The sequence below is a fragment of the Haliotis rufescens genome, unplaced genomic scaffold (genome assembly GCF_023055435.1).
Source record: "Haliotis rufescens isolate VD_foot unplaced genomic scaffold, xgHalRufe1.0.p SCAF_1, whole genome shotgun sequence".
Classification (NCBI taxonomy): Eukaryota; Metazoa; Mollusca; class Gastropoda; order Lepetellida; family Haliotidae; genus Haliotis; species Haliotis rufescens.
In genome coordinates this window covers 75942015-75956833 of record NW_025963779.1, presented here as the reverse complement: position 1 = coordinate 75956833, position 14819 = coordinate 75942015, and the positions used below count along the sequence as shown (strand labels likewise).

Genomic DNA, 14819 nt, shown 5'->3' with positions numbered 1-14819 from the left:
AAGGTACACCATGAAAACAGCAATACAATGGGTGGAGTACGTGGACAGCAGCAATAAGTAGCAAGCTCTATGATATGTTGGTGCGCTGCATGTATTCAGATGGTAGACAATCCACACTGGGCAAGTAGCTCAGACACAAGTCAGGTCGAAAAAGGTTTTGATTCACCCTTGTGTTGCTTTTATGTAGGTACAGCCAGCCCAAAACTTGATGATCTATGCCTACCATGTTTGTGTACAACAACCAGTGGACACTTTCAGTCATTTCTTGCCAGATATGTTACTAGTGCTTCAATCATTTACTGGCACTGACAATTACTACAAATTTACAAGTCTCTACTGCCACAGTAGACCCAAGACTTCAAGCCTGAATCTGATTGTTTACAGCAAAGCGGAGGAGCCCACAGCATGGTCATCAATGAAGGCATGACCCGTGCACCTGCCATCCGATTCCCTACTGCCAAGAGAGCAAGGTCAGTAGTAGGTCAGCCATATGGAGACTTGAGTTAGAACACCTATCCAACAGTCTATCGCTTGAATACATGACACTTTTTATGGATAGCAACTTCTTTGTCTTTGTCACGATGTTATAGAGCTACTTCTTGCTCCTTCATCAGGTGAATGCATTGTTGATGTTGATGTTGATGTTGATGTTGTGGCAAATAGGAAGCATGTTACATGCATTAGCAAGCCATACATTTTGAAACTCTTCTTAAACCATGTCTTCCATTCTCTCAAACTGTCATGATTACTGACAAGATTAGCCACTTACAGTACATTCCATTGTGTGCATTCACCTGATGAAGCAGCAAAAAGTAGCTTTGAAACATTGTGACCCCCCAAAAAGAAGTTACTATCCATAGAAAGTGTCATATAGTCATGTTCCCCAACTCAGACTATGGCTAGTCGTATTTGGTATCTGTTTTTGATCAGGTAGGCTCCATGACTTTGTTGAATGGGAGCTTTGATATCCTAGCAGCATGGGTTATTGCTCAAGTGATGATCCACTGGCTTGTCTGTGGACCCGTGAAGATTCGGGGTAAAATAGGTCTTCAGCAACCCATGCTTGCTGTAAAAGGCGACTAACAGGATTGGGTGGTCAGACTTGCTGACGTGGTTGATGCACGGTCATCGATCCCAATTGCTTGGATTGATGCTCATGATATCAATCACTGGATTGTCTGGTCCAGACCCGATTATTTACAGACCGCCGTCATATAGCTCGAATATTGCTGAGTGCAGTGTTAAACAACAAACCAACCAACCAACTGTTGTCCTGCACCATGACTGTGGAATATATGTATTTTATGATAACAAAACTAATCTAGATATATATATAAAAGCAAGTCTTACTCACTCGAGCCAGCACATATGAAATCAGCATCAGGAAAATTATTTGTTTTTATGTTAGAGGAGAGAAATGTATTAATAGAAATGTAATAAAAGATTTCATAGACTATATGTTAGTCAAGTTTGTATGGACCAGACACAGTCCATTGTGGTTAAGCTGAAATATTGCTACTACATCTTAATCTACATTCACTCACTCATTAGTAGAACAAGCTGGCAGCAGTCAAAGTCAGTAAATACGTTTTAGAATGTCTTTTGTTGAAACTGAGTATGTGGATTGAATATACCCAACAGATGTTTGTCCAGCACTTTGTTCAATGGTAAAGAAAGAGCAAGCTTAGTAAACAACGTCCAGTTTATTTGCAACTATGTCTCTGTGTCTTATTGCTAATATATTTCCACAGTGAGGTGAAACTTTGGATGGAGGACAAGGAGAATTTTGAGCTCATCAAGGAAGCTTTTGATCTTACAAGCAGGTAAACAGTTCTTACTGATGATTCATTTAGAATATGTACCCAGTATCCCAAGACAATATGGTGGTCAGGCTTGGTGACCTGGCTTATGGCGTATCCTTGTGTAAGATTGCGTGATAGTTTCTCACAGGCCACCATTATTTGATGCATGTCATCGTATCCCAATTGCATAGATTATTTACAGACCACCTTCATATAGCTGGGATATTGCTGAGTGCACAATTAAACAACAAAGAAACAAAAAAACTCATGTCTCTCCTTGATATACCTCAGTAGGGACATGGATTAGAATAGCCTTAGAAATGTAAGCTTGTAAGAGATAGCTTATAGGGTCGTGATGGCCGGCTTGGCTGGTACATTGCATTTCATAATACCTGGGCAGCTTGGATATTGCTGTATCAATCATTGGTTTGTCTGTCCCTGAATGGACAATGTGAAGCCATCAAAATATTGCTTGGAATTTCTGACCGGCATTAACCAACACTTACTCTTTCATCTCGTATACAAAGTCAGGCATGGAGGTAATCTTGTTCTCTGCTCGCCATATTGGTTGGATTCTGAACATTTGGACGTTGGAAGCTGTTCTTGTCCTCTGTTGTCTTTTGGGGAGCAGATGTAGCCCAGTCGTCTAAGGCGGCGCAATTCGCTGTGCAGAGTTGCGTCCCTTGGGCACACCAGAAACCTATGATCATGGGTTCGAATCCCGGTTCGCCTTGATTATGATTCTAGGTTTGTCAGCACCATGCCCGTACTTGTGGATTTCACCAAAGTGGTAAACATCTGGGACCTGCATCACTTCGGGCTTTCCTCCCACATCAAGTTGACATGCCATGATATAACTGGAATAATGTTAAAAGCGGCGTTAAACCCAACTCACTCTGTTATCCAGTGGTAAGAATTGGTCATAAGAGGCAACCAAATGGATTGCGATGTCAGGCTCGAGGACTTAATAGATGGCGTGTCCTTGTACACTGATGGTGTGGACCATTGCTCACAATACCAATCACTGGATTGTCTGGTCCAGACTTCATTATTTACAGGCCGCCACCACATAGCTGGAATATTGCTAGGTGTGGAATTAAACAACACACATACACACAATGTAAAGTTTCCTCATATGGAAATTATTACATTCCTAGACTAACATAGTATGTTATTTGCTCACTGTGGTTTTATGTTCTAGGTTTGCTCGTCTGCAGAGACTTCAGATCGCCCAGGCCGGACGCTTGTTGTATGTGAGGTTTGTGGCCAAGACTGGAGATGCTATGGGCATGAACATGCTATCTAAGGTACGTTGAGGACGGGCGACATGAAGCTGGCACGCTTGTGTATGGTTGACATGAAGTTCTTTTTGTTTGATTGTTGCTGTTTAGTGCTAGTTCCAACTGACAACATGATTTATGTTCCTCAGGGAGCTGAAAAGGCCTTGAACATACTGAGTGAAAACTTTTGTGACGTGGAAATTCTCAGTTTGAGCGGCAACTATTGCACAGACAAGAAACCATCGGCTATCAATTGGTGAGGAAAATAGAAGGATAACGCATAGTTGCCAACCGTATTTTTTCATATTTGTTAAAAATTTGCAACTTACGATTTCATCCTTAATTCATACAAATAAGTGAAGAGATGGTCATTATTTAGTCTTACCCCATTGGCTACAAACGCAAGCGCATCTTGTTTATCGACTGGTATGAAGTCTATTTATAGTTCTGCAACTGTCCAATTGAGACACTCCACTCGTATTATCGGAAGTTGTTGTAGTCGAAATGGAAACTATTATCAACATAATTGTCAGGCTTTGATGTCATGACCAGATCATAACAAAATATGAATTGTAATTTGGGAAAGTTGGCAGCTATGATAATAGAAGAATAGAATGATTTTTGAATGATGATTGTTTTGCTTGTGTGACATGATTTTGATTTTCAAGCACCACTGCTTCAGAAAAAAACTTTTGAAAGGCATTACTTTGTTCACACTAAACAAAAGGTTTTGCCTGAGGAAGCATTTGTTATGGCATGACCTGGATACTTTGGGGGTACAGGTGGCCAAGTTGTTGAAGATGCTGCAGTTCACTGTGCAGAGTTGCATCTCTAGGTGTGCCAGAATCCTGTGGTCATGGGTTCGATTTGCCAGATTTGCCCATATTATGAGTTTTGGTTTGTCAGCACCATGCTCTTTCTTGTTGGTTTTAAGTACTGGTAAACATCACAGAACCTACTCATATTAATATGATATGTGATAATATAACTGAAATACTGTTCAAAGCAGCTTTAAACCCAACTGACTCACTCATTTGAAACTTGTAGGAAAGTACAATGAATTTAGTTCATGTTCTACACATAACTGTTGTATTTCTAGGATTGAAGGCCGTGGGAAGTCGGTTGTATGCGAGGTCGTCGTCCCTGGCAATGTTGTCAAGAACCTACTCAAGACGTCTGTCCCAGCCCTTGTTGACCTTAACATCACTAAGAACCTGATTGGGTCTGCCATGTCGGGCAGCATCGGGGGCTTCAACGCTCACGCTGCCAACGTCGTCACCGCCATCTTCATTGCCACAGGACAGGTAATTAGTCACTGAGTTCAGCTCCTTACAGACCATGACAGCCTCCATGGTCTGAAGGCTCGATCTCATACCAAAAGACATTAAAAGATGGTACTTGTTGTTACCCAGTCTGTGCGCTCAGCATTAAGAGGATAAAACAAGGACTGGTCAGCAGTAGAAACTAACAGTTTTAGTCCACTAGTCCTTATAATGACAACAGCAAAACCTTTTAAAAGGGCAAAATTCTACTTGTCCTTATGATACCTTGACTTTTGGGCAGTTTGGCAAGGACTATAGGAGTAATGCCAATTTCTAACGCTTGTGGTCAGCTCAGAGTCAGCATACTGTGTCTGAGTTTGGTGTGAGCCTGACCACCCAATCCCATTTTGTAGCCTCTTTGGATCAACAGTGGGGTGCTGTGTCTCCACAGGGCAAAGTGAAAACTTACATGTAACCTTATTTTATTTTGTGCAGGATCCTGCCCAGAATGTGGCCAGCTCCAACTGCATGACGTTGATTGAAGCAACAGGCCCACATCATGAGGACCTCTACATAAGCTGCACCATGCCGTCAATAGAGATCGGAACTGTAGGAGGCGGCACGGTCCTTCCTCCCCAGTCGGCCTGTCTGCAGGTGGGTTCGCCATAAGATGGGATGTGGTTAGGATGAACCTGATGGTAATATGCAGGGGAGTGACATTAGTGTTTATTATCCCCCACCGGATAGAGGAACGAAGTTTGTCGGTCCATCGTCGGCTTCTCAATGGGGACAAAAACTATTTAAGTTGGAGAAATGAAATTGTACACACTGATGTGACTAGTCACGGTCTCGATTGAGTTCGAAAATTGTTATCTTCAATTAAATATTTACAATGTTATGGTCCTTGCTCCGTGTTTTCAACTTGGTGCATGCTGGTTGAATTGGGGACAAGTTTTCTCAGAAATTACTGAAGTTGCATGAACTAAAGTTTGCACATTTTATCTAAGAGACATTTGTCAAGACTGAGTTCGAAATTTGGTGCCGTAAGTGATGTTTTTTCCAGAGTTACATCCCTAGATTTTGTTCATTTCACAGTACGTCCCATGATCCATGTCCTTTTTTTCTTTTCTTTTGTGCATAGTGTCTGCAATGGGGAAAGTAAAATCAGATGTTCTCATGACATAATGCCACCCCAGGGCCTATCTCTTCTCAAGGATATATAGAACTCTTTTTTTATAGTTCACATTAACTTCCATGTTGTTCACTACTTTATGAATAAACAAAATTCTTGTGTGCCCCGTGGCAGGGGGATAGTGATAACTCAGCTTTATTGAATCACCATAAAATCCCACTGTAGTTATCATGAATTAATTGATGAAAGGTGGGGAGGTGGTCCAGTACTTGAAGCAATATCACAAGGGACAAGGATCCTAGCTTCCCATATGGGTGATGCAGCATCCAACTGTACTCACTCTATACAAGTAATAGCTTCAAAATATCAAAGCCAGCATACTTCTAAAACTGACATTTTTAAGGTATTACATACTGGTTAAAGATTTGAAAACGTGTTTCTCTGAAATATCTATCATTCTACATGTTCTATTTAGTATATCATTCATAATTATTAAGACATGGAATCTGATTCAGTTCCCTCTCTATGTAGTACAAGTTTATGGCAATATTGCTTAAAGTGTCTAAAAGCTCTTGGACTCGGCTGGTGTTCGATAGTCCCACATAGCTTCTTTGACAGATGGATACATATGAACCTTCATGTGATAGTTTGTTGTCAAATGTTAGTTGCATACAACAGTTAAACACCATGAATAATAATACATTATGTCATAATGTTTTCAGATGCTAGGGGTAAAGGGGTCATCTAACTGCCCTGGCGACAACGCTCGTACCCTGGCCCGAGTTGTATGCGCCACCGTCCTGGCTGGAGAACTCTCCCTACTCTCTGCACTGGCCGCTGGTCATCTCGTGAAGAGCCATCTTACTCACAACAGGTGGGTGAACACTCGATCCACTGCTGCTGTGGGAGATGCAGACCATCTTTGTTAGTTGATGTGTATATGAGTTAATTTCAAGAAAGTGGATCTATGAAGCGAGTATGAAGAATATTAAATCACAATATCATGCCACAGTGAGCAGGGGGGTCGCCGAGATGAGTGGCAGATCTCTGGGTGCAAATGTTGCTGGTAGAAGCAAATATCCAAATGGTCATCTTAAAAATTGTGCACACATATTGATAAAATTAAGAATGGCATAATACTTTAAGTTCATGTTATATTAATGAATGTTTTGTATGGATAACTGGCTTAGTAACTTCCTCCATGGTTATTCCGGGTTAAAATAGGTCCCCCCAACTTAATGAAGATAGTGGTCACACTTGTGTGTCATCATACCCCAACGGCATGGATCATTGCTGATGTGTCAAACATTGGATTGTCTGTCCCATACTCAGTTGTTACCAGGAAGCTGTCACATTGCTGGAATATTGCTGGGTGCGATGTTAAACAAACAAACAAACAACAAAGCATAGTAACTTCAGTTACTCCTAAATGACTTGGCGCTCCTCAAGGATTAAAACCAGGACTGGTTGGCTCGGAGTTGTACACTGTGTCTGAGTAGGGTATTCATGTTAAAACTGCAGTATGGTATCGCTCAGTGTCATTCTTATGTTGCACTTATTACGATGTTCATCAATGATTATCAATGATGATTGTCAATAAGCTTGCTGTCTCTGCTGTTCCAGGTCCAGTATGAATGTGGCTGGCACTGCCACCCCATCACTTCCTCAACAACTGAAGACAGAGCCTGTCCCCAACTCCTGCCTACACAAAGCATCATGATGACACTCCCCCATAGGTGTGTCGGGGTTCTATTCAGCACTAGTCAAAACCTGGTTTCAAAGTCAAAGTATTGACCATCTATGAGGTGGTTGTCAGGGTAGTGTGTATTATGGTATTGTGTTGTTAACACCTTCCTGGCAAGCTCAAGCTCAATGTAAAAACGGTGTCACTACCTGGTAGCAAGGCCAGCTAAACTGGAAGTGTCCATTAGGCTCACAATCAAGCCTTTCATGGATACATCCAATATGTTATATGAAATCCTGCATTTGTTTGTGAATTGACATTTAGAATTTTGCTACAGGAATACTACTTGTTGTGTTATTAGCACTGTGTACAAAACACGACTCTTCTGAGCTGATACAAGCTGTTCTCTTGACCTTCTATCATTTCTGCTCAGCTTCCATTCTCGGTGCTAAGAAATCTGGTTGTCCAACATCTTCCAGCATTTTCTGTCATGCTGATTATAGGTGCTGATGTAAATGAAACCATTTGTATTGTTCTGAACATCAAGTTCAGGTTTTGTGACAGAACCTCTGTCCTTTGTGTATTGCATGTATTCTAAATTCAGGCTACAGAATCGACCACGAGCATGAAGCCTAATTCTACAATGACTGTGTTAGATCAGTAGAGTTCGCTATTTATGACCCAACAATAAGAGTCTACTCCATCCAACCTACGTCTAAATGTTTTTAGTCATAGTTCATGTTTTGATATTGTTTGATTGGAACATTCTACCCTCCGATGTGTTCTAATGTATGAGTTTAGATGCTCCTGATGGGGATATCTTATCCCACTCAGTCACTTACTGACGAACCAATGACAATCCATATCATGATTTAAGGGTTGAGATGCAATCTCAATATGATGGTGGTATTCTTAAATTATCTAGTTGAGTTTAATGTGTTCAGCCGAGATATATGCAGTTTTGAATAGTTTGAATGAGCCATATTTGGGGTATTGTACAGCCTTTGAATGTGTGACTATGCTTGTCGTAAGAGGCGACTAACAGGATCGGGTGGTCAGGCCCGCTGACTTTGTTAATGCATGTCATCGTATCTTAATTGTGTGGATCGATGCTCATGATGTCAATCACTGGATTGTTTGGTCCAGACTCGATTATTTACAGACCACTGTCATATAGCTGGAATATTGCAGAGTGTGGTGTAAAACAACAAACAAACAAAACAAACCATGTACCAGCATGGGGGTAGTTGTTGAAGTATCATTACACCAAAAGTTGTCCTCAATGTCAAACTAAGATGGGCTAGTCTTAGCTCATATCATTGGCCAGGTTTTCCAGGGTCACAACACAATGGAAATTTGTTTGCCAAAACCCAGCCAATAGCTCATCTTTGTTTTGTTAACTGACCAACTTGACAACTAGGACAATGATCATAACAAAGAAAGTGTCAGACTGATTGTCTTTGAGAGAATTACATTCTGTGCTGTGCTGTGCTGTCCATAGCAACTTGTTGAGTATCTTTTTTGTATGATGAATGTTAAGAAATATAGGGCAGGTTATTAGCAGACCAATGTTTTTGAGGAATGCCTAATGTATCTTTGTTGAAAACCGCTTCAAGATCCAGCATTCGGCATTAATCGGTCACGTGCCCACTCCCTGGACATACTGCCTGTTAAGATGATCAGTGCTGTATGTAAACAAGCCTTCTGCAGTGCTAGAAACTAGCAGTTCTAGCCCACTAGTTCTTATAATGATAACACATAGCAAAACCCTTATAAAGGGGAAATTTCTACTAGTCCTTAGGAATACCTTAACTTTTGGGCAGTTTGGCAAGGACTATAGGACTAGTGCCAATTTCTAATGCTGCTTCTGTATGTCTCATGATATCTGAAGACACAGAATTGTATGACTGAACACCATAGCGTGTACACCATGGAGTATTATGGCATTTACGAGGGCATTCATTACCTTCTGAACATCAGATTACAGGTTAGGCATTACATCCGTGACTGATACTGTATCAGCTTCTAGAGTATCAGGATAAACATCATGTTTCATAGCTTGAGACGACTCAGTGAAGCAATGAGCATTAATCTCACATGTCATCCTATTCTGGATTGTTTTTTGATTGGTTGTTACATTGTTTCAATAAGAAATACTAAGGATAATATGTCTCCATGTACAAGAATAGTTGGAAATAGTCATGAAGAAAACACTTCTTTTGCCAAAAATAAGCACCTCTACTCTGTTCAGTTTTCATCTTTTTCCATAATTTCTTCATTGTTTCGTTGTGAAAAGGTGGTACTGAAGTTGCGGTTATGCATCGTTAAATGTATTTTCTGTGTTAAGGTGTTTTTTCACATTGACAAGGATGACAATCTTCCGCAGATGCGCGAATTTCCGTGAATTTAAGTGACCACAAATTTTGTTAGAATCTGATGGCTTCCCCTCTAAACACCCCCAAATTATGGACCAGGCTCCATTGCAAAGATGTTTCAGCTGAAAAGGAAAATATCCATTCTCATCTCTGCATTGAAAGTGATCAGCATTTTTCCCCAATGATTGTCTTATACCAATATCTTCCCCATGGTTTTTAGAGGTATAGTTGTAAGGTCAAGTGAGGAACTGAAGCAGTGTTTTCAGACAGGATCATTCTCAGAATATCAGTTTTATTAAATAACTGAAAGATACAAAAGGCAACAAAATCAGGAAGTGAACACACCAGGTCGTGATTAAAATGACCAAGGCCCAGTTTCTTGTGGATACCCAATGTTATGCTTGTATGTGTTTGGTATTGTGATTATGAACATTATTTGTTAAAGTGTGTAATTATCAAGGTACAACTGTGATATTAGATATGTAGCCATGGTTACATCTCCATCCTCATTGAAATATGAATCCTTGCTATTGGGAGGACTCAACTGCACAATTAACCTGAGCACTGTCATGGTCGCAGTTGCTTCCCCTGTCCTGATGTTGATTTAGGAGTACTAGAACAGGCTTAATGGATATTGGTGATGGTGGTGAAAGGCTGAGATAATGGCAGATAAAGTGATTGTGTATGTGTAATAGATCAAAAAATAAATTTTGTTTTGCCATTTAAGTATTCCATCCTAGGACCAGCTGTTCATGTCACATCTGTCTCAAGCTTTTGTTTTGCAAGGAGACATGTCCATATACATGTGTATGTGTTTTTAGATTAAATGATTCTGTTGGTATTGAAATGTTGATATTGTATTTGTGGAAATTGACATGGTATTATTATAATATTGAAATTGGTATGATTATTTTTAACATATTCTTTATTTTCCAAGCCATTTCAAAGATTTAGCCTGATTACTCTCCACACTAGGTTTTTACTCTCTAATTAAGCTGATATGAGTGAAGTAATGTTCAAAGTGCTGTTGTAACACACTTAATAGTGTGACTGGAAACAATGCCTTACGTTTGGTTATCTTTTGGGATAAATGTATTGATTCATTTCAGGGATTTATGAAGTTACCATTAACTCAATATTGAAATATATATTTTCAAAGCTGTTCATCACAGTTGATTGTGAGCATCATTTTTCAATGATGTGTGGATGTTTTTAGGTTACGTGTCAGTGTGCAGGTATGCTATGTATATTTTGCAAAAGAGAATATATTTTATACATGTACATTTTGTAATTATGTGAAAAATGACAAGTGTATTTATTATGTATTATTCCTATCCGCATCAGCACTGTGCTTACAGATATATTTATGAAAATCATAACTGATCTGTTTAATGAAAATAAAATATTGATCATCCAAAGATAATTGTATTTTTATTGAACTTACGCTGCAGAGATCTAGTGAATTATTTAGAAAAAAAGTAATAAGACATTACTCTTAAGTTTTGAAAATTGCTCAGGGAAGGTTTAAGCCTCATAGGATTCATACTGGACTGTGAACATGAAAGTCATTAAACTGTAACATTCTTGACGGGCATGTCATTATTTAGGAGGGACATTAGTCCTGCACCATGACAGGAATATGTTTTTTTTCTTCATAAAATAAATAATCTAGAAACGCCTACAAAAGCAAGCCTAGCCAGCTCTAGCTAGCTCTATGAAATCAGCATAGGGAATTTTTTTTAAACATTTTTTTAGAATCAAGAAGGATATTGTGTAATAAAAGATTTCATAGACTTTATGTTTGTCTAGAGGGACATATACTACAACAAAAAAGAAAGGGAAATAATGAATTCAATGTAACCATGTTGAGGTGTATATTTACAATACCTTGGCGTTGCATCTGAGCGCAAAATCTGATCACAATGAAATTTCACATCATGCATGAACAGCACCATATGATGCACGAGCACACAGAAGCCTAAGTGTGTGCGCCTACGCGGAAACTCACAATCACAAATGCAATTGAGCTAAGAATGGAACACAGGCTTAAAATGCTTCCGAGACAATATCTCCATGAACAGACAAAATGGCGAATTGCGGGTACGACAGATGGGGGCGGGGGGACGTCAATATCCTAAGTTGCCCGAATGTTTGGCAATCTAAAAGTGTAATTTCTCGACTGTGGGATGAGTACCGATAAATGGATGGGTCTGCAATGAGAACTGGGCATGGCAAGACTAAAACGCGACACCTAGACAAGATCGTCTCATTACATCAATTGCAATACGCAATAGATACAGATCTGCTCCTGTTATTAATAGAGAATTCCGTACAATAACAGGAAGGCGAATTTCAACATCCTTCGTAACAAACCAGATCTGAGCAGTCCGTCGGAAAGTAAGGCGTCCTGTGAAGGGTATGACCCTAACAACTTACCTTTGGCGGCAAAGATTGAGGTGGGCTAGGTAACACTAGGGACGGGCTTTGCGCCAGTTGCGTTACATCATGTTTAGACATGATTCATGGTTTTGCCTCCGATTCACAGATGGCAGAAAGCGTTGTTGGCGACGTAGCGGCGAGCGGTATTCCAGGGCAACAAATTTTGACCATGATCGGTTGGGGGCGGTAGTTTCATGATGTGGGGCTGTAAAACACATGACAGGCGAACTGATTTGGTGATTGTGAATAGACATTTTACTGTTACCGAAACATGTCGTTCTTTCGCTAGAATTTTGTTTTACACGCCAGAAATTAATATTACAGACATATATCGTCATTAATTCTTCACTATAATTTCATCAATTCCCCTATTTTTGTCGAAGGTATAATTTGATTGACGTGGCTGCCATCGTGATGGTGGCCTTCCCTTGATAGACTTGATTAGTCTTGTTCCAGTAAGACACAGCTAGACCTCACTAGCCATGTGATACCCTTTTTCTCACCAGACAATGGAGTTAGACTGACCGATGATGTCCCCACAAACTCGCTACAGATCTAAGACGTTCACGTTAGCATGTGAAACTACGTCATAACGATCACGTATGACCTAACGACAAATCTAGAGACTTTATCAGGGGATCAAACTAACAAAGATTGTTACACAACTCGCATTTTATACTTTGCTCTGGTCGTTTTAACAGGGGGCACGGGTGGCCCAGTCGTCTAAGGCGCCACGATTCGCTTTGCATAGTTGCGTCGTTTGGGCACGCCAGAAACCTATGATTGTTGGTTCGAATCCCAGTTCGCCCCGATTATGTTTCTAGGTTTGTCAGCTCCATACCCGTGCTCGTGGGTTTCACCGAGGTGGTAAACGTCTGAAACCTGCATCACTTCGGGCTTTCCTCCCACATTAAGCTGACACGCCGTGATATAACTGGAATAATGTTAAAAGCGGCGTTAAACCCAACTCACTCACGTTTTTACAGATACCAGTGCCTTCATATCAGAGCATGTGGTGCAGAATATCCAGGCACGGGTAACTTAATTAACGTTTCGAAATCTAGGCCCTGTGTGCTAGTGATAATGCTTCATATGGCCTAAATAGCTAACGGTATACGGTAGTGTAGCCTGTTTCATTGGTCCTCGTGTATAAGTCCATGATCTGTCAAAAATGACGGAAACGCCAAATGTGTTGGAGGGCTTCCGTAGGCGTGTATGTTGGCAATTCTCGCGGGAGATGGGCATGATCAGTTTTGTGGCGTGAACGTCATTTTGACGTGTCTATCAAATAATGTCGAGGGACTTCCAGGAATGACATGTTAACACTACGACAAGCCGAAATAATAAAAATCAGGCTATCTTGTGAAAATATTCGGTGAAAGTTATACTCTAATTCCATGTGCTTTAGAGAAGAAATGACTTCGATAATAACGTGGAAATCAGTCTCACATACATCGGCCGCCATTGCGCACCTTCGTGTCTCCAGTTTGGATAAAAACGGGAGGGGAAAAACACCAACACAAAATTGTTGTCTCTGTCGACGTTTGGACGTCAAATCGCCTCGCAACATCAAACCAGTGAAATTCAATAGTTGAGTGCAAAACTACATGCCCGCAGGTACCGCTTTTCCCATCTGTGAAAAAAACAGGCCTTGAATTTAATGACGAGAGTCCGATGAAAACATCCGTCATACTCCCTACAGTAAATTACAGCCAAAGGCTTCGTTTGATCTGCGATCAAATTCTGTAATATGGCCGGCGAAAGCTTGGAATAGAGCTCTATCACCGCATCAACGAACGTCAGAATGGGTCATAGTTTCACTGCCATGTTTATGGCTAAGAACTGCGCCTCAAAACAACTTTAAAACATGAAGAGGTGATCGTTCTTTTGATTTCCCGCGTTAACCTTTAACGTTCAACTGACCGTAGGTTTGGGGAATTTGTGAACAATTACGAGGTGTATTTTGTGTTTGTCAATTTAACGTTTCCGGTCATTTCGGCTTATGAATAAATTTCCCAATAATGTGTATCACAACAGAGCGTTACTTTGCGTGCAGTTTATTTTTCGGATATTTAACATCGACAGGGTTAACTTTAATATTCTTACATGTTTAAAAGTTACGACTTGGATGGGAGTTGTTTCCAATGCAATACGAGATTTCACGGGAGCAGGCTAATCCAAAGTATTCGGTGTTTTTAAAAGCTTCCAATTTCAATTATCGGTCGATAATGGAGAAAAACGAATTCAGACACATAAAACATTTTATTGAAAATTTCCACTGAGAATAATTATCCTTGGAGACTACTCAGGTAACGCGGCGAAACGACAGAACTCCAATATAATCTAACATACAGGTGATGAATCATATTTTGGTCATCTGTCAATGACGTTTCAGTATTAAGAACATATCATAACTATACACCTGAAAAGCTTTAAGCGCGGCCCTTTTCTATTTGCATATACATGTATCTTAATCTTAACTGTATCGTTAGAAATATCTATATATCATTTTTTATTGCTATCATTTTGAAAAATATGTCCGATATCATTGATACCAGAGGACCGCCTCCGTGGTCCAGTTGTAGAGCGTCCGCCCGGGGAGCGGAAGGTCCGTGGTTCGATCCCCGGCCGTGTCATACCAAAAGACGTTAACAGATGGTACTTGTTGTTACCCTGTCTGGTGTTCGGCATTAAGGGGCTTAAACAATGTCTGGCCGGCTCGGAGTTAGTATACTGTGTCTGAGTGGGGTAGTCATGTGAAACTGGTATCTCAGTGTGCTAGCACTATAAATCGGCACCAGTCGGGACTAGTACAAGCTCACACACACACACACACACACACACA

At 40.4% G+C, this 14819-nt stretch overlaps 1 protein-coding gene across 6 annotated transcripts in view; it reads left to right on the top strand.

The window, feature by feature from the left end:
• LOC124146826 (3-hydroxy-3-methylglutaryl-coenzyme A reductase-like) overlaps positions 1-10953 on the top strand; it is a 35622-nt gene extending 24669 nt beyond the window's left edge. For all 6 annotated transcript variants that reach the window (XM_048401032.1, XM_048401033.1, XM_046517302.2 and 3 more), the window contains exons 14-21: positions 385-470; positions 1752-1823; positions 3004-3109; positions 3232-3338; positions 4182-4386; positions 4840-4998; positions 6199-6350; positions 7100-10953. In XM_048401032.1, the coding sequence (XP_048256989.1) occupies positions 385-470; positions 1752-1823; positions 3004-3109; positions 3232-3338; positions 4182-4386; positions 4840-4998; positions 6199-6350; positions 7100-7196 (984 nt within the window). In that variant the 3' untranslated portion in view covers positions 7197-10953. The remainder of the gene's footprint in view (positions 1-384; positions 471-1751; positions 1824-3003; positions 3110-3231; positions 3339-4181; positions 4387-4839; positions 4999-6198; positions 6351-7099) is intronic.
• Positions 10954-14819: the final 3866 nt, after the last annotated feature.